Below are 20,293 nucleotides of genomic sequence, written 5' to 3'. Positions count from 1 at the left end.
AGAAACTTCACATTATGAGAAAGGAAGAAATATATGAATTCTCTATGTCAGAAACAACTGACAGCAGCAAAGTTTAGACCAAAACATTTTCACTTTCTTCTGATCTGTTAATGGCTGTGACATAAATTTATCAGTATGTCAGCAAAAAGGCATCACATTTCTGGAATTTTTTGGGAAGAGTTTTGCACGTGCTAAGCAAGGCATAACCACTAGAGTGCCATTAACAGTATAGATCCTGTCCTGGTGTGTGTGAGTAGGATACACAGAATTTATTGTGGTTTTTTTTAAAGTGACAAGTTAGAAGAATGGAGATCAGTGATATGGCATATGATTATGTGCATTTGAAAATGCATATGCATTACAAAACTGTATTTTAATATCTCTAATATTTTCTCTAGTCTATATTAGGAAAAATTATGGATTTATAGAACTCTGTCACCGCAATAAATAAAAATAAATGCAGAGAGAGTGTAGGAAATCAAAATGGGTTATTTATTAAGTGGCTGAAGTGACAGTTTACAGCATGATCCTTTCCAAAGACAGGGGTTGTGAACCAATAGCCATCTTGATTTTTAGGGAAACATGTTTGTTCTTTGCTATCAATCAGAAGTCTTTGTTCAGTACTCACAGAAAAGACAATATACAGTGGCAAATTCCAGGGGATTTCTTAGCTATAAGTAAACTGCAGCTGTCCAGGTTAAAAAAAAAAATTGATAAAGTACATTGAACAAGTACAACATGACTTATCTTTGTTCTTGTGCCATCTTTAGGGTTTAAATTTATAGCATCACTTCTGTAGTAAAGGCAAACAAATAAAACCAAATCCATAATCCTCCATCACTAAGGGATCCAAAGTACTGATGTGTTTGTAACGTGATAGCATTTCTCATCTGCAGCATGGGCCAGTTTATCCATCTGCTGGTGTATATTCATTCTATAGAGAAGAATATTCTGATTTCTCTCCATAATCTCCTCTGTAGTAGTAGCATCCCACTGCCTGAAGTCTCTGGTGTTCACTGAACTTTGAACTGCACCTTTTCTAACACTAGAGTCAAAGGATGCACTTCCAATTATCCTCCCAGTAAAAGACTGAAACTTTCACCATAGCTGAATTCGGCTCCCAAAGGAGATCAACAAAAAGAACTCAGTTACAGAAAAAAAAAGATACTAAATGAAATTGGCACATGACTGATGATCTGATTCATTTGCTGACATTTTTTTTTTCTTTCCCCTTCTCTCATCAGAATTTACAGCAGGACCTTCTAAACATAACAGTGTGCCGTGACCAGATTTCTTTGATGGCTGGTAGGATAAAACAGCAGGCTGGAGTAGCTGTACAAGCCTTTCTATTGGAGAAGATGGAACCACTCCAGAGGCCGTTCTATTTGGAAAAGACAGTACAGAGGAAGTTACATGAATTTGAGGTATTTTTTTATAATATTAAATCAGCTACCATTCATTCCTTATTGAAACGTGCTGCTTTGATATTCTAAGAGATGTGGAGAATAATTTTTACCAGAAAGAAGAAACTTTCCCAGTGCTCTTCTCCCTGACCCAAAGAAACCAACCTAGGGAATAAAAAAGTTGAATTCCAGCCCTAGTTATTTCCCCTGACAGAGTGCAGGCAAGATACACAGCCTTGGCTGTAGGCACATGGGAACATGCTCTGTGTGTAGCTCAAAGGAAACTCATTTTCACAAGTTTCTTCTCTCTGATAAGCTAAGTTTTGGCTTTCCAATTTCACAAAAAATCAAACATCCCAAAGCTACAAAAAGGTATCACAGGTACCCTTATTCCTTCCAGATAGAGATGAATCTCTCAGGATTTAGAGATTCGGTTTCTTGTCCTCTGCTTTGGCTTAGATTTTTGTTTTATCCAGTGCAAAAAGAAAGAGTTCAGTGAGTGAGTTAAAAATACAGGTGAATTCGGGTTTAACATCTTTTTGGTTTCCTGACTGTACTGCTTATTGCACCTTTTTGTATACTGTGTATTAAATTTTTGTATACTGTGTATTTTGTATACTGTGTATTAAATAATAATTAACATAAATATGCAATATTTACCCTAGTTCAATCTTCTGCAACTGGAGGATTTCAACAACCGCCTTGAAACACTGGAGAGCAATGTCAATAATTGCATAGATGCCTTTGATAGTCTCTGTCTAGCGGGAGAAACGGACGACTCAGAGTTGCTCATGGTATGTTCGGATTGCCAAGTACAAAAAGATAGTACTCAGGATTTTAGAGCCTACAGGATATCAACTGTTGCCTACTTCAAGAAACTCTTTGTGTCCCAAGCATTATAGTTACCTCATTTCCATCAGAGTAACTATAATCTCATCCAAAACACAAAAAGCAGTGATATAAGTTCATAAAAAGTCTAGATACACATTGCAGGCCAAACACCTGCATGGAGGGGAGGAAAATCACATAGATTTGAGATTGATGGAAGATCCTTTTCCCCAGATTTGGTGTGGAGCTAACCTGTTGCCCTCAATTTAGGGTCAAAGTAAATCATAGAATCAATCACAGAATCATAGACTGGTTTGGGTTGGAAGGAACCTTAAAGATCATCTAGTTCCATCCCTCTGCCATGGGCAGGGACACCTTCCACTAAACCAGGTTGCTCAAAGCCCCATCCAACCTGGCCTTCAACACTGCTAGGGATGGGGAATCCACAGCTTCTCTGGGCAACCTGTGCCAGTGCCACACCACCCTCACTACTTCCTAGTATCTCATCCAAGTCTTTCCTCTTTCAGTTTAAAGCCATTCCCCCATGTCATCTCACTGCATGCTCTTGCAAAAAAAGACCTCTGAGCTTTCTTGTAGGCCCCTATAATTACTGGAAGGCTGCTCTAAGGTCTCCTCAGAGCCTTTTCTTCTCCAGGCTGCACAATCCCTACTGTCTCAGCCTGTCTCCACAGGAGAGGTGCTCCAGCGCTCTGATCGTCTTCATGGCCTCTTCTGGTCTCATTCTTACAGATCCAATTCCTTCTTATGTTGGGGGCCCCAATATATGGGTACCAGCACTTGAGTATCTGTTCAATACTGTTGGAAAAATGGACATTGTGTAAGGGAATTGCGAATTTTTTGTTTCCTATAGCTGAAGTTAGACAGAAATGGCTTGGGGTTTGGCTGAGCACTTTGGATGTGTAGCATTCAGATGCTTCCTACAGAAGAGAATAGGCTTCTGTATTTCTTTGAAATGCACCAAAGGCAGTATTTTTTGCAATTAATTTGGCTTTTTTTTTTACTTCCAGAATCACACTCTGAAGCTTGCTGAGCTTTCTCCAAGCATAGAGAGTTTGAATGAAGCAAGCATTAGGTTGCCACTCAGTGACTTCATCCTGAAGAAAATGCAGAGCCTGATTCGGCAGTGGAGTCAGAAAACATCAGCTGCTCTGGAATACTGCAGGTCCGAAATGCAAACACAAAATCACCACTAACCATTTCTGTGAGAATAATCAAAACCAAATTAAAGCATGGGAAGTCTTACAATGTGTTCTTAACTTTCTCAGAAGCTTTCCAAGCTTGAACTCTTGCCCTTTCAGTAGCTATGTGTATTCCAAATCACTTGGAGCAAAAATCTGGATATTCATAGGTGAAGAAGGTAGCAAAGTGCCAAGCAAAACCCCACCATGTTATTATTACCAAGTCCCATGTTAGACCATATGCAAGCATAGGCAGAAAAACAACCACAACACAATAGTTTCTGATTATTTCTTTTGTTTTACAGCATGGAAACTGAAAATGATGAAAAGAAGTTCTTTCAGAAATGTGAAAACTGGATGAAATTCCTAGAAAAAATGAAAGAGACCTCAAAAACAAATATTCCAGTACGGTTTGAAGAACTGCAAGAGCAACAAAGAGTGTATGAGGTAAAGCTAACTCCAAAAATGGAAGCATCTTGGGGGGAAATCGCTAAAAATGCTACACCTTTTGAAATTAGACTTGGGCAGAGTTTTACAGAGCATGTCGCTCTTGAAATGTGGCCTTGTACTTATTGAGAGGAAAACTTTGAAATGTGAAAATCTTTTTTCAAAATGAATGGCTCCTTTTTTTGCAGCAATTAGACCTTTAGGACTGCATCCTCAAGTGCTGTGTCATGGAAGTCCTAGATTTCTCCAACTGTGAGGTTGCTTGCCTGTCTGCCTGTCCAAGGGCACTGAAGCCTGTGGCAACTAGCTAGGCAGTTTGTTGGCAATCTGGCAGGAACCTTAACAGTTTCTGGAAGAACTGCACTTAAAACAAAATGTTTTCACAGTATATTTCCATTTTGACCAGTTGTCAGATTTTGGTGGAAATCTGTTTTCTCTGGCATTTTCCTAAACACTTGCTAGTTGTTAGTGTTTCACATGCGTATGATACTATCCATTCGGAGGAGAAGGTACGCTGCATGCTAGTGGCAGCATGTGGATGTAATTCTGAGCAAAGTGTCTGTCTACAGACTTTGTCCTATTGGTGGGAGGGTGGGAAAGCAACCAAAATAGAGAAAATAAATAAAGTAAAACCAAGTGGTAAATGGTAAACATCATGAACAGTTAGGGTGAGCTTTGTGCTGCTGCAGTGGAGCATAGCTTAACACTACCCAAAGTGCTGTCGCTAATTCCATGGGGTATTAAGTGATGTTAGTGATACTCATTAGGGTCTACAGAAAGTTATTTTCTCTCTTTTACTTAGACTCTCCTGATCAATTCAGTCATTGATTTCTAGAATAAACTTATACTTGTTGTGATAAAGAGTAAATTCGCCCTTATAGGTAGCTTTTTTAACACCTTTTCTATGGATTTCTGTCTAGATTGCATTTCTCCTGAATGAGTCCAGTAAACTTTAGGTATCAGATTACTTACGCAGCTCGTGGTGGGTTCTGCTATTGCATATGTGCAAATTCCTCCTGTTATCCAGAAAGTGTGGAATTTTTTAGGATGCATTTGATGCTAGCTCTTGAAAATAATAGAGCTTTCAGCATTTAAAATTAAATAAAAGCTGCCCCTCTAGAGAAGCAGAAGCAGCTTTCACAGCGAAAGTTGTTCAATGAATAGATAAAACTCGTTTTTATGGTATTTTCAGATGCTGCAAACTGAGATTTCCATAAGTCAGCAGACATGTAATTCTATCACAGCAAAAGTTCTACTCTCCTTGGAATCTGAAGAAGCAGCACAAAGGTAATCTATCAGATTTTCTCCCTAAAATCTCAGTAATTTAGTGAATATGCTCTCTTCCTTGGATGTGTTGAATCTTTGTTTTCATGAGGACATAAACCCAAATTCTTGAGTTGGTTCACTCTTTAAATAACTTCATGGCACATTTTGCACAAGTGTGAAGAGATGCAAAGACAAAGAAATGCTGGTGCCCTGGCCAGACTGCGTTTTGGATCATAACTGGATGTTCTGTCTAACAAAAATAATTACTCCTGAACAGGAGGCTTCCTGGGCTACTGCTACCCTGGAGTTGTTGAAACTACAGTGGTTGAGAAGCTACTTTCTTACAGAGCATAATGAGAATGCTGCATATAAAGGATCCTTTCTCTCTTTCTAGACTTCTACTTTTTAAAGTGCAGAGGTCTGAGATTATCTACGTTTCCCTTGGCACGCATGATAGGGCATTGAGTCACCAGCACACAATCCAAAACATATAGTAACTAAACCTGTTTTTTTAAAAAAAACCTTACTTTTCTCTCAATCAGTGTAGAGTGTGAAGCAGCAAGTAATAACTGTAAGCAGAGGTTCAACTGCCTTAGGTGTTTCTGCTGTGAACACATCACCTCTCTGCCAGAGCTTGCTGCTCCCAGAGATGTGGCAGGACATTGTGTGTGCTCCCCTTGACCACTTCAGTATGAAAACCGTAGCTTAGCTTAAAGCTGCTAGGGAGGTAGGACTAAACTAAGCAAAGCTGCTGGATTTTTGTATGGAAACTAGCTCCACAAACACAGGTGTTTGTGTAAGAGCTATTCTGGGGGCCAGGGCCTCCTGCAGAGGAGCAGAATTGATAGATAGGAGTTGTCTTAATCACTCCAGCTAGACCTGCTGGATCTATATACTGGGGTACATCAAAAGAAGCGTGACCAGTAGGTCGAAGGAGAGGTTAGCCTTCCCCTCTGCTCTCCTCTCGTGTGACCCCACTTGGATCATTGTGTGCAGTTCTGGTGTCCTCAACACAAAAAGAACATGGAACTGTTGGAACAAGTCCAGAGGAGGGCCACAAGGATGATCAGGGGACTGGAGCACCTCCCGTATGAAGACAGGCTGAGAAAGTTGGGGCTGTTCAACCTGGAGAAGAGAAGGCTGCGTGGAGACCTCATAGCAGCCTTCCAGTATCTGAAGGGGGCCTACAAAGATGCCAGAGATGGACTCTTCATCAGGGTCTGTAGCAATAGGACAAGGGGTAACGGGTTTAAATTTAAACGGGGGAAATTCAGGTTAGATACAAGGAAGAAATTCTTTACTGTGAGGGTGGTGAGGCACTGGCACAGGTTGCCTAAAGAAGTGGTAAATGTTCCATCCCTGGTGGTGTTCAAGGCTGGGTTGGACACAGCCTTGGGCGACATAGTCTAGTGTGAGGTGTCCCTGCCCGTGGCAGGGGGATTGGAGCTAGATGATCTTAAGGTCCTTTCCAACCCCAACCATTCTATGATTCAGTGATGTAAACCATGTTGTAGAAGAAGCAAAAAAATGGCTTGAATGGGTTCAATAACAACACAGAGCCTTTTCACTTTGCAGTCAGGTCCCGCTGCTGTAGGATACAGTGATGTTTGAACTCCTGCTTACAGCCTCGTAAAAGCAGAGATCAATTTTGCAGCATAATCACAGACCTTGTCTTACTTGCATTGACCTTCTTGTTCTTCAGGGAAGTGTTTAGTGCTTATTGTTTCTGTGATTGCTGTACTATGTATGTTGCTGTACCGCAACAGCAGGAATGACTTGCATTATCCATTGTTGTATCATATAAAAAGTTTTTTAGATTGCATAAAAGATGAAATACAGAGAGCAAGGGTGAATTTAGGGCTGCATGGAGCTTTTTGCATAGTTGAGCATCATGACTGGCCTAAAATGTTGCAAACTGAAATCCGTCACAATTACTGTAAAATGCAGCCTTGAGATCAAAATATGTTAACACTCAGCATTTGTCATTTACAGAACAGAGTTTATTTCCAAGCTCACATTGCTGAAAGAACAGTGGCAGAATATCATCCGGATGGTTCAGCAGAGGAAGATGGATATTGATGGACGCATGAACCAGTGGCAGCTCTTCAAGAGTTCTCTGCAGAGTCTCAGCAGACTTCTTGATGATACAAACAGCTTCCTTATAGCTGTGAAGAGCCAGGACTGCTATAGCCTTTACCAGCTTAGAATTCTAATTTACGATTGCAAGGTACCGTATTTATCTCTTCATAAATCTAAAATATGTGGGTTTTTCTCAGACTGAAACAACTTCTGTCCAGTAGGGTGGAAAAAAAAAAAATGATTGCATGCTTTATGGGGAAAACCAATTGCTGACACTTTGTCTTAAAGCTGAGCACAGATGAGAAAACAGTGACATTGTGAAAGACTCATTATACCAGGAAACTCCCTGGTCATTTAGTAGCCTTGTATGCTTTAAAAATATTACTGATATGAACATGGAAATGCAGGGTGCTAGGGAAATTAGGCAGAAACCCTGGTAAACAAATACCCTCTAGGTATGTGTGGATCTTATTGACATGGCTACTGAATGCAGGCCTTGCAGTTCACCTGAAGGAAGCAGAAACATGCGTGGCAGGATGGGCTATATGGGTCCTGTGTGTGCAGGGACAGGCAGGAGGAGCCGGGAGCACAGAATAAAGCACTTAGAAGGGGGTCTGTCCTTGAAGCCACCACTCCAGGATGCACAGACCTGGGCAGCAGTTCTTCAGAGCATTTGAGTTCTGCATTTTACATGCAGTGAGAAAAAAAAAAAAAAACAACACCAAACAATAAACAGAACAAAAACCCCAACATTCTCCTTTGTTAATTTTGTATATTTTGGGTTTCAATTTAATTATGCACCTTTTTGTTTTATAGGAAAATAAAAACAAGCAGTGAACTTGACGGTTACTTAAAGCAATCTAAAACCCTTAAAAAATATATTACTGAATGCTAGTGACACAGTCTGAGATTTACTGTGTTCCCGCACCCCTAATGTTGATGGGTTAGCACATTACCACCATTCCTTTTGGTGCTTGCCATATTCATTTCATCTGTATTTTTACCTGCTGTGGGAAGATGATTTTCAGTAGATTTTACAAGTTAGCATTCATGCTTTTCCTTCATGAGAAAAGCCATAAAAGTCTTCTCCCTCCTACTCCAAATTGGCCTTCCCTCCTGCTGTTGTTTTGCAGAAAGAAACAATTATCATATCTGCTTGTGTTATAGACCAGTTTGTGTTTCAAGCAAAGTATTAATGATGGCTTACTTCACTTGGAACATGTCATGGTTAACAGACTTGTTATCTCCGAAAAAATTGTGCTAGTTGTTGATGCTAGAGGTACTAGCAGAACTTAAACTGGTTTGTTACTCTGAATAACTCATACAACGGAATTTCCATCTTTTTGTAATTGCTGCAGTTTTACTCTATAGATTCAGTCTGTGAAAAGCTACTGTACAATTTTATCAATAAGATCAAAAAGAATCTTGTTTTTTCTGAAATTAAAAAAGCAGATAGGAAATGAGCTATTCATTACTGTTTCATGAATGTGAACAAATAGTGCCTTGAAACTCCCTTTGTATGTCTTCACTTGTTCCCTAGTGAAATGCCAGGTGTGTGCTTCTAAAGCTTGCTAAGAAAAGCTTAGAAACTTTCTTATTTCTCTTTTAAAGGCTAAGGCAGTGATTCTTCAGAGGTGGCAAGCCATGTACTCCTTAACAGTTGATGTCGGGGAGAAATTGCACACTGTTTCGGATCCAGAGACCAGCACTCTTCTCCAGGAGCAGCTCATCCAATTACAGAAGAGTTGGGGGAACACCGAGACCCTGCTGCAGGAGAAGATAATGCAGCTCAGCAGTACCATACAGGTACATGATGCCCTCCCCAGGGAGGAGCAGCACCTGCTTCTCTGACGTTGGGTCTCAAGAGCTGCCCTGCCCCATTGTCCTCAGGGCTGAGCTCTCTAGCAACAAGGCAAATGCTGAACTGCTGCTTACAGCAGAGGGGCTCTGAGAGAAGTGCTTGTCATATGCCATTAGGGCTTGCGGCAAACTGATCCCCTGATTCTCCAAAGGGAATGGGTTGGCATCCATTTCTTGCAGCAATGGATGTACGTGCTCTGATTATTCTCATGATCCCTGTGGCCTGGAGAGCTTTCCTGTTTTGGGTTGTGAAGCCTGAGCTAAAATTCAGCTTAGATGGTTTTGATACTCCTGTTGTTGCATCTCTAAAAAGAAGGGTAGCCATTTCCTTAGAGCAGTGAATTTTCTTTCATGGCTAACAGCACACATGCTGTCATCAGTACTATCCCAAAACCAAAGACTACGCTTAACACCTGTTGGGTTGGACAAAACAAGATGGGCAAAAATGCTTTGTAAGGCAAACCTTAAATACAAGAGAGGGTTCAAGTTCTGTAAATCCATGAGTCAAATTCTTGTGGGTGGTATGTAACGAAAAGAAAATGCAAATAACCAGAGCACATGATTGTTTATTTAAGTTGGTTGAAGAGGCTATTTTGCAACATATCCATGTGGTTCAGTATGTCATACTGAAGTATCTTCACCTTTTATAACTTCCTTGTGTCTCCTTGAGCAGAACTGGGACTGCTGTGAAAAGCAAACAAAGGAATTAGAAAGCAGGCTGCAGGAGCTAAAGGAGAAAGTAAAAGATCCGCTTCCTAATGAACATGAAGAGCTCTACAAAGCCAAGGAACACATGAAGGTATCAAACTGCCTTATTGTATTTAAATAGATGTAGTCTTTGCAGGACACCTGATCCCTGTAAAATCAGTTTTCTTTCTTACCTGTCTTTAGTGACAGTGCATTTCTCTCCTTTATATGATCCTGACTGCTGCTAACAAGAATAGTAGTGTTTGGTTTTTGTTTTTCCTGCTTCTGCTCCCTTTCCACAGTCTTAATTTACAAAATAAGCAGTTCCTTAAACAAAAGGAAAAAAGCTCCTGGTCTCAGCTCAATTGGCTGCTGTCCTAGTGGCTGAATCTCCCTTTTTGTTTTCAGTCCATTTTGGACAGGGAGCTCCTCAAGCAAGAGACTTTCTATGTCTGCAGAACACCGTGCACACCTGTGGGATCTGACCGTAATTAAAGAAAAGGAAAATTAAGAGTAAGGGAGTGGCAGAAACCCTGGCAACCCATAGTGCACCCTGAAAATTAAATGGCAAGGAAAGTAATTCCAAGTGGTAGGAGGCATTTTGTCTGGACTGGTCAATCTTTCATCATCCTTTTATGAAGTGAATTGTTGACCTATGTAGTGGGAACAAATAAGCTTATTAACGAGCCAAGGCTTTGAACTCATTATCAGCTGTCTGAAATCTTCTTTGTGAGTTCTGGCAGCCTTTCCCACAGCAGCAGTCTTGCTGTAGCCCTGAATTATTTGTGAGATGGCAGCACACAGCTCCTGCCCCTGACTCTAGTAAGAGAAATTTAGCCGCAGAGGCATCAGGGTCAGACAGTGCCACTGCAGTTACTACTCTTGGGTGTCACAGTATAATAAAAAAAAAGGGCCAAAATGGCATGGGGGGGACGTTCTTTCCTCTCCCTGCATTTCACTTTTCTATGGAATAAAGCTGTTTTTCTCTATAAGCCTAGACCTTATACAAGGCTCATACAAAGTCCCGTGAAATTCCATCATTAGTTCAATTAATGCAGAGATTCAGCCCTTGTCAAGATATATAAATGCATATTTGCACATCCATAGGGAGTGATTTGTCGTGAGCTCCAGTAAATTTTAGTCTCAGGTTGTGGGTTTTTTTTTCCTCCAGCGTTGAAGCAGATCAGAGTTCTTTTATGATTTAGGTAAGTGACAGGCTCAGAAGACCTCTGAAAATGCTCACGGGGCTTGGACCCAGCACACGTCTCCTGATACAAACACTCGCCATTTTTGCCCTCTGAAATGAGACAAATTGGATCCTCTGTAGGAGCTGGTTTTTGTTAGAGGAGCCAATGACCCTTCCCAGCAACTGCTTTGCAACAGAGACTAGTACCTGGTGTGTAGAGTGCCATGTTTCCCAGATGTGTGCAGTGGTGTCTCTGCTTTTTAGGTGACAATTTTAACACTGATAGGAAAGTGTATAAACTTGTTATAAAGGGAAAGGAGAGTTGGAGGAACAACAGAGAAAAGAGACTGTTTCTGTGAATGAGCAGTTCGAAATCTCCACAGTCTGATAGAAGTGCCTGTTAAATCACTTAATTAGACAAGGGAACCAAATTTACTTTATTTAAATGCATAAGCTGAAACTGGGGAAAAAATGCTGGTGGAAAGCAACTTGGCCTAAATAATAGAAAAAAAGAAGTGGGCGCATGCCTTCTGGGATGTGACACCCCGAACGCTGCCGTGAAGCATGGGGGGCTGCAGGGATCATGCAGCGGGGCTGCCACACTCCTCAACAGCTCTGCCCTGGAGTCCGGGGGCTCGGAGCTGGCCCTCAGCCCACCGGAGAGCCTGCATGTGCTGTGCACGTTCCCATCCTCTCCTCCCCCACGGGCCGGGCAGAGGATTAACGAGCAGGTTTGGAAACTAGAGGAGCTTAGTGCCAAGGCTTGTTCTGGGTGCGTTTCCATGCAGGAGCTGGAGCAGTCGCTGGCAGATTGGGCCCACAGTATGAAGGAGGTGCGAGCCCGGACGGTGAAGCTGGTGGACTGGGTCCTCACCGAGGATGCATCGGTGCTCAAGGAGCACATTGAACATCTGCACAGGCAGTGGGGAGAGCTCTGCTTGCGGGTAAGGCTTCCTCCTCCTCTGGAGTCTTGTAGTGGGCCGTTAACAGGGCCTGGCAGCAAAGGGGCAGCGGGTTAGCAGGCAGGATTTAGGATTTCTCTTGGACTGGGTCTCGGATGGGAGCGTGGTTTCTCCTGGTACTGCTGACCAGGGCTGAAGTTTGCCCTTGTTTCCTGGACCTAGACTGCTGAGTTTTCTTCTTTGCAAACCCTTTGTAACTAGTGAATGCCTGAATTGCGCAGAGCTCTGATGCAGCTGTTTACCGAAATAGGTGGCTTTGTTCTGGGCTGCCAAAGGGAGGGAGGAGGGAGGTAGGGGAGAGGGAGAAATACAGGAATTGCCTGAGGGTATGAGGCAGGGAGAAGAAGGGGGAGGTCATGTAATCTGATGTTAAAAAAATGCCAGGAGAGCTGATAAAGAAAACTTCGATGTGTTTAAATACTGGCTCCTTGGGTTTAAACACATTAAGACCTCACTTGTTTTTTCTGTAACAGTACAATGCTGCGAAACATTTGCATTCTTTGTGGCTTGTTGCTATATTACACTTAATTTAGTGCTGCGTGTAAAATTGCTGGGGAGCATTTACCAGCAAAGTCACATGAACTTGATTCGGGACATTGTTATGCAGTTTGTGTGTTTGCTTTACCCTGTTAACAGGATTGGAAGAAGTAAAATACTTCGGGGTCTTAAGTTAGGCTGGATGGCTCTACATGCCCACAAGCCAGACTCTTGCCTCTTTTACTCACAAGTCAATAGCTTTTATTTTACACTTTGTAAAGCAGTAATTATGTGAGTTAGCATTTTGTGCCTAAGCCTTAATTGGCCAAAGGTAAAGCAGTCTTGGTGGGAATATTGCCAGAGTAATGAACAGCTGTGCTTATTTCAAAAACTTCGGTGTGATGAAAATAGTAATCTGGGTTAGGTGTTTGGATTCTGTTTTGCATTGCAGTGGGAAAGAAAATTTAGTTTATTTGGCTTAAACTGGGCTTTGCCTTTATCTACAGCCAGCTTTCTCTGTGTTAATTCTTTCTGAACTCTGAAAATAATTCCAGAGACACCTTCCCCCTCCTGAGATAGAACATTTTTTTTTTAAATCAAAATGCCTGAACCATTTTCCTAATGGAAATCTGTGGTTGAACCTGTAAGTGAGAGAACTTTATTGTTTTTTTTGGTCATCTGCTGATGCTGTTTCAACTGTTGTGAGCAGCTCTGAAAATTAACCTGTCTTTTGCATGTACCCCACTACACTCCACCCAAGTAGTAATTTCCTGTAGTAATTTAAAGTTCTGATTTTATTCAAAATTTCCATTTTAGTTTCCTGAGGGAACAACATTTAGTTCGGTCTGACTTGGAGACAAGAAAAGGGTGACATTAATGTGACACTGTTAGGCACACACAAGTCTGTAGTGGGAGGAATCTCTTCCGTGCTGGAGTGGAGGGAAGAGTTGAAATGTTTACACAGCCCTGGTGGGCCTTCGTGCTCAGCCTGCGCCGATGCTCAGTGCTAGACACAAGGGTATGAAAGCAGACTTGATGGGTTGTGCTGCTAGCATGACTGCCTTGCTTTGGCTAACAAAATAGAGGAGTCAGGATGTACTGTGTGAAGAAAAATCTGCAGTATAGATGCAGAGAGGTGAAAGCTGTTCAGATGGAACCACTCTGCATCTGTCACAGCCACGAGAGCAGGGCGGGCATATGCCTGTGCTAGACTGGGCAGGGACACTTGTACACTTAGTGAGCATATGCACGCAAGTGATTAGTGTTTACATAGCTGCCCTTGCAAGCTACATGTAGGTCAAAGATTCAACTACTTATATCAGCAAGTACCCTGTCCTAACGAACACTAGGGTATAGGTTGCACCTGACCTTGATAGAATTTTTAGCCTCCCTTGGGAATGCTCAGGTTGCTCCTGCATCATACTGTGGGGACAAAATGGAGCTGGTACCAGAGCACCTGGTCCAAGGAGAAAGTGCTCAAAGCAGTGGCTCGAAGGGGCCACTTGTCTGGGAGATTTTTCCTGGTTTACCCCCAGTCTGTACTTCTTAGCCAGGTAAAAGGTGCTTCTTGCTCTTAAAATCCTGCCTTGTCCATGCTTAGCAGGCAAAAATTGAGTCAGGATTGTAACAGTGGTTTTGCTGACATGCGTAGTGTCTTATTCCACAGACCAAGTTAAGTTGTATCAGCACAAGGGAGATTGGGGGCTGGAACTAAATGATCTTAAGGTCTTTTCCAGCCCTAACTATTCTTTGATTCCATGAGATGCTGCAAGTGGTAGAAGAAGGATGAAGGATTTACCCTTCATACTTCTGAGGCTGAAGGAATGAGGGAGCATCCCAGAGCAGAGGCCTTCTTAGGGAGGCTTTTTGAGGTCCCTGAGGTCTCCAGGAGACTTCTTCCCATTCAGAACTTTAAAGATGGTCTCCCAAGACACAGTGCTTTTGGCTCATCTCTTTGCTTAGATCAGCATTAAAGATTCAGAAATCACTTTCATTCCCCACCTCTTTGCTTATATCAGCATTAAAAATTCAGAATCACTTTCATTCTCCATTCCCTGCTTAAAAAAAAGAAGTTGAAATTTAAAGGACAAAAGCAATATATTGGAAGATCACTTGGTGCCTTATGTTTTGATCCTGGTGTTATGTGGAGCTGTTCTTGCTTCCACACTTAACTTGACCCTGAGGTACAAAATAGTGTTAGAGATTAGCCTAGCAGAATCACTAGTGGAATTTTGAGGAGTCACATGTTGTATATGGTGCACATGAGATGTGAAGAGGGAGTCTTTCTTGCCATTGGGTGATATTTAGAGTGGCGATTTATGGCCAAGGCAAGCAAAATGCTCAGTCTTTACACAGAGTTCTTTGTCAAGGGTAAAGGATTAGTTGTTTGTCTTGTTTTATTTTAGTAGAACTTCAACCATTTTTCGCTTCCTTTGTCCCATATATCTTAGTACAGGAATCCATCAAAACAGGTAAATGAATAAAAAAGTGTTATTTAAGACCCCTAGGCTAAAACCAAGTACTGTTAGCTAGTAGAAGAGTGACTGTGCTTCTTTCTGAGATGTTGGAGCAGTGATACTAACTTTGGTGGTTCAGGCAGCATCAGACCTTAATTTCTCTGTCTAGACAATTTGTTTATCCATTGTGGCAAATGTAATTTTGATGGGAAAAAAAAAATCCATAGTTCTCAATAAAAAGGATAGATTTTTGATGCTGATTTTTTGGAAGCTCTCCAAGAACTGGTGAGCAAACGGAAAGAAAAGAGGGAAGTTTTTATATAAACAAAATAATTACAGTCAGTACTTGCAAAGTTTCTCTTACAGTTGCAGAAAAATAAGAACTTACCTAGCTATTATTTCTCTTGTGTTATAAATGAGACCGTACTAAACAATATGTAGTAGTTCTTTGTTTGGCATTTTCAGGTTTTCACTGAGGAATATTCAAATTGTTATTTAAGCTCATTATGTATAAAGCTGTCACTCAGTTTAATTCTTCTGAGGGAGAGAATCTGGCTAGTCAACTTTTTGCTCTGCTATCCAAAATAAGATGCAGTAACAATCTGCTTGCTGGCTTTGAAAAGAAAGCTAGAGATATTTGATAACTGCTCTTGCAAAATGGAATGTTATCAATGCAGACTAGAAATTAGAAGGTTCATAATTGCTGGTTCCTTCCTGAGAAAGATGTTGCCAGCAGCTGATGTGTGTGTTTATCCATAGGTGTCTGTCCACAAGCAGGAGATCGAGGACAAGCTCAATGCCTGGATTGTGTTCAATGAAAAGAATAAGGAGCTGTGTGCCTGGCTGGTACAAATGGAAAGCAAAGTATTGCAGACTGCAGATGTTAGCATTGAAGACATGATAGACAAATTGCAAAAGGTAAGTAGTAATGCCACTTTTCTTCAATTGCAGTCTGATAGCTCATTATAAAGACACCATTCCTCATGTCTTCCTTGGCTCTCAAAAGCAATACATGATATAAAACCAGTATGTACAGGCTTTTAGGAGAAGATGAGCTTTTCTAGGATCAGTTCTTAACCTTCTTCTTGATGTTCAGACTTGGAGCATAATGCAAAACAGAAATGCTGCCTGACTGCATTTAGGCATGGAGCGTGATGTTTGTGAGTATGGGGGGGGGGGGGGGGGGGGTCTGGGTTGTTGGGTGCCAGCACTGCTCAGAGCTTTCCCTGCTGGTGCTCAGCTGTGTCCTGGGAGCCTCTCACTGTTCTCAGCACCTCCACCCTTGTCATAAATTACAAAAATAGTATTCAGAGGGCAAAGAAAAGATGGAAGCATGGGGTAGGTGTTATGCCAGGCAAACAAGAAGTTAATTTCCCCCTTCTCCTTGCTAGTTAGTGCTTTTTAATACTTTTGTATTAGCTTGATTTTAAACAGAACCATTATTTTGTTGCAGTGTTCCTCCCCATGGCTTAAATGTCTCAATATGTAATCCCAGGTCTCCTCTGGATAATACCAGCAAAATAAAGCTGTCATTGACTTGAATTTGGGTTCTTTTGAGGTAGCTTGATTGAAAAATTATGTTAAATCAGGAAAGCAGACACAAAATTAGAACATTAAACTGCTATTTTTAGGAATACTTGCTCCTGGCACTTGCAAGTCTTTAAGCTACTTATGTTTTTCATAGTGGCTTCATTGTGAGAGTGCTTTTCCATTGAGGTTTGATTTTGGTTTAGTTTGTTTTAAGTGAAAGAGTTCTACATGCTAATGTAGAAACCTCAGCCATGGCAAGCCAAACCTGACTTCAAATCACACACATGGGAAAAGAAACTGATAGTTTTGTTTTGGTTTTGTTGCTTTGTTTTGCCCAGGAATTAATCAATGTTTGTGTGTATTTTATCAGGATTACATGGAAGAAATAAATCTGTTCAGTGAAAATAAGCTTAATTTGAAACAAATGGGCGATGAGCTAATAAAGGCTAGCAACAAGAGCCGGGTTGCAGAAATAAATGATAAACTCAACAAAATCAATGATCGCTGGCAGCATCTCTTTGATGTCATTGGAGCACGGTAAGAAAATCATTTTCAATATTTTGTATGAGATAAGTTAGAGGCCAGTGCACTTGACCATCAGAAACAGATTGACATAACTTCTCAGTTCTGTTGAAATTTATTGTGAGTCAAATTACACTGAAGTTAATGTTTTTTCGTTATGACTTGTTTCTGTATTATGACACCAAATGTCTTAATTTATTTGATGGTTAGAGGGCAAAGCATTAAGAACTCATATGTAGTATAATTTTAATGGTAACTGCATAAAAAGAAGCGTCAAAGTGATTTCTTTGTTGCATGTGTTGAATTGCAGCTTAATTTTAAGGCAGTGTGGTAAGAGTTCATTTTTGCTCTTAGGAGAGTCTCCTGTTTTAAGACAAGCCTGTATTTCACCCTATGTCTGAATGCAGAGAAATTTGTGATAGACTCTTGGCCTACCTCTGTAGTCAGTCATATTTATATAATTATAATGTTCCTTTCTTACATTCAAAAGTGTATGACATTTCATTTAATATTAGTGCTATTTCTTTACTCAGTCTCTTTCCTAAAAGCAACTGGAAGACCATGCCATGAGTTTATTTTTTAAATTCAGGATTTTCTGCATGATCATGAAATGGAAAATACTATCAGTTGAAATTAAAACAAAAACCAGCATAATCTAAGCAATAACCTCTTTTTAAAGGATTTAACATCTTTATTATAATTGACAGAGCTAAGACCATCATGATCATTTCAGTATTAGCCTTACTGAGATGATGCCATTTCACTGTTATGTCTGGGTAAAAACCCAGATAAAAATCACAGTTTGGGAGGAGGATGCTGGGTCTCATGGCCTGTCTGGGTTTATTAGTAAGCCAGAAACAGTAAGGTTAACATCAAGTTAGTGTTGGTCTAAACTTCTCTCTGAAGGTTTTGCTTTGCCTGTAACCACCCTCAGACACTCTCTTGCTTAGTTAGCTTTTGGGACAGATAACGCGGGTGGTTGTGCTGTGACAGTGTACTGCTGAGTGTGCTGGATCTTAATCAAGAATGAGATCTGAATGAAGAGTGACACATGAGCTGTGAATAATTAAGCACAGAAGATGCCTTCTTAAGATGTAACACTTAGCAGATAGTCTTGCAACAGTTGTCTCTAGGTGCCTTTGTGTTTGAGATGGTGTAGGAAACAAAGACTCTCTTTTATAACAGCACTTTTTCTGTTCTGATATTAGGGTAACATATCACTTTTCAAGCACTTTTCATGATCATGTTTTGCTGTGTGTTAGTTTTGAATTGTAGCAATTTTAAAATGCAGATCAAATGCACCATTTTAAAACTGAGGTAAACGTGGCACATTTCTAGTAATCTTTAGGAAAATGTGCTAAGGAACTGATAGAATATTTAAGGAGAGATCTGTCAGTCTTACTCAAGTAGTCTGTGACAGCAGAGCACTTGTTTGTCTACCTGGGATGTCTTAAATCTTTACCTTCAGACAAGTGTATGGTGGTGCTTTGAGGTACATTAATGCGGATTTGCCTAGAGCATCAGCATAGCTCCCAGTATTGGATATCTAAATGGATATTGCAGCTCTTGGAGAGTTGGTATGATGCTTTATGCTCGTTCCCATGTTCTTAATCCCAAAAAAGGTCTGGAATATGCCAGTTTCTACTTGTGATTTCCACCAACTTTGTGCTCAGGGCCAGAGTAATGAACTTGAAAGGACTTGACAGATTATGGTTTGAAGCAGCTCCCTCAGTGGTCCTAGGTTATCAGGCAGCCCATTGGGCTCTGCTGGTCCTCTAGGATTCAATACTCATGGAGGTTCAGCACTTTGCAGCATGGGTGTAGCACATCTCCTTCCTCACCTAACCAATCTTGCTTGGGCTTGGCTTCCAGATCAGCTGTTCTCAGCTGTTCAGTCATCACTAACCTTCAGGCTGGACACTCACAATAGAATCTGTGTATGGTCCTAAAGGTTTATTTTGCCCTGTTTACAACCTTCCAACTTTTTGTTTCAAGATCCCTGCCTTAGTGGTGGTTTGAAGGAATTAAATTAGGCTTCAGTTGACTGGAATTTACACCTCAGTCACAGGTATGCTTTGGGGGTACCTGGGAGGAGGATCTTCCTGTGCTTTTGGGTAGCCTTTCTTAAGTTCAAGTACTGGGGAGGAGGCAGCAGTTCAGCCGATCACTGATGTGCCATAAGTTTGGCTTCCTGTGGGAGCAGAGCAGAGCAAAGGAGCCTTGGGCTGGAGGCAAGATGAGCTGTGAGCATGGATTGTAATGTCCCGTGCTGACAAACTGTCTCCTTTTTCTTCAAATTGCTTTTGCAAAAAACTTAAAAAAAAAAAAATTATTTAAGTTGTGTTAAAAAAGCTCATGAAAATAGAGTGGTGGCAGAATATCATGTTGGTCCCATTGCATGAAGCCATCACAGTCCAGACAGCCTCACACCATTTCAAGAACCCACAGTCACCAGTTTCATATGGTATATAGAATGGGTGGGCTCCAGGGAGCTCAGAGCCTGTGTTTCACAGGGGCTGTGAAACCTCTGCTGTCTGGCAGAAGGGAAATTGCAGCATTGCACAACTGCTGCTGTAGCAGCATGCTGAGCACTGCTTCATTTCTTGGGGAAGATGAAAGAGATGCTTCAGGGCAGGACTACCAGAGGGCTGTGGGAGCTTTGAGGCAGCTGAGGTGGGAGAATGCTGCCTGGAGAGAAATGGTTGATTTTGACTGTGACAGGGAGGCTATCTTGTCTTGGTCCTGAAGAAACTACTTGTAGAAACTTCTATTTTTACAGCACCTCCATATGCTGTAAAATGAGAAGGTGGGAGGAGTATAAAATAATCTGTATCCATAATGGAGTATAAATGAGATTTATAGCTAGTATCAATTCTGTAGTTTCTGATGTCTTCATGACTGACCCTGAAACCTTGAGTAACATTTTATCTTCTCTATAGCACAGCGTATGGCTGTATGATAACAAACATGAAACCAAACCATTCTTGAGCCAATGTGTCAATACAGAGCATTCCTCCAAACAGTTCAATTTCACCTTTTTAAACCAATAAATGTCCTGGGACAGATGGACAGATTAGGGGAGCTCTCCATTTAGTCCCTGAAGTGATTCTCATAGTTCATGGTGACAAGTTCAGATTGGCCATATGGTGGCACTTGCAGGACTTAACGCTTCCGTTATATGCCTGTGCTCAGCTTGTGTGGAAGTCTCAGAATTTTAATTCTCATTGGGATAAAGTAACCATCAAGACACTGGCATGCCTGGAAAGGAGAACAAATGAATTTCTGTTCAGCTTGCAAGGTACTCTTACCAGCAAAGACTTTTTATGAAGTCTCTGTTGATAGAGCAGGAATGCAAACATACTAACAGGCAGAAAGGGAGCATTGGGCTATA

General features: G+C 41.2%; 1 protein-coding gene across 4 annotated transcripts in view; it reads left to right on the top strand.

Annotated features, from left to right (window-relative positions):
• Positions 1-20,293, top strand: part of SYNE2 (spectrin repeat containing nuclear envelope protein 2) — a 185,554-nt gene that overhangs the window by 140,965 nt on the left and 24,296 nt on the right. For all 4 annotated transcript variants that reach the window (XM_061464199.1, XM_061464198.1, XM_061464197.1 and 1 more), the window contains 11 exons: positions 1,245-1,424; positions 2,069-2,197; positions 3,260-3,414; positions 3,736-3,877; positions 5,070-5,164; positions 7,136-7,370; positions 8,834-9,028; positions 9,756-9,881; positions 11,744-11,899; positions 15,610-15,768; positions 16,751-16,917. In XM_061464199.1, coding sequence (XP_061320183.1) covers positions 1,245-1,424; positions 2,069-2,197; positions 3,260-3,414; positions 3,736-3,877; positions 5,070-5,164; positions 7,136-7,370; positions 8,834-9,028; positions 9,756-9,881; positions 11,744-11,899; positions 15,610-15,768; positions 16,751-16,917 — 1,739 coding nt within the window. The remainder of the gene's footprint in view (positions 1-1,244; positions 1,425-2,068; positions 2,198-3,259; positions 3,415-3,735; positions 3,878-5,069; positions 5,165-7,135; positions 7,371-8,833; positions 9,029-9,755; positions 9,882-11,743; positions 11,900-15,609; positions 15,769-16,750; positions 16,918-20,293) is intronic.

Source organism: Pezoporus flaviventris, unplaced genomic scaffold, assembly GCF_033815535.1.
Source record: "Pezoporus flaviventris isolate CSIRO_AGI_PZ_B2104156 unplaced genomic scaffold, CSIRO_AGI_Pfla_v1 ptg000036l, whole genome shotgun sequence".
In the NCBI taxonomy this organism is placed as follows: Eukaryota; Metazoa; Chordata; class Aves; order Psittaciformes; family Psittacidae; genus Pezoporus; species Pezoporus flaviventris.
This window is presented reverse-complemented; position numbering and strand designations above follow the sequence as displayed.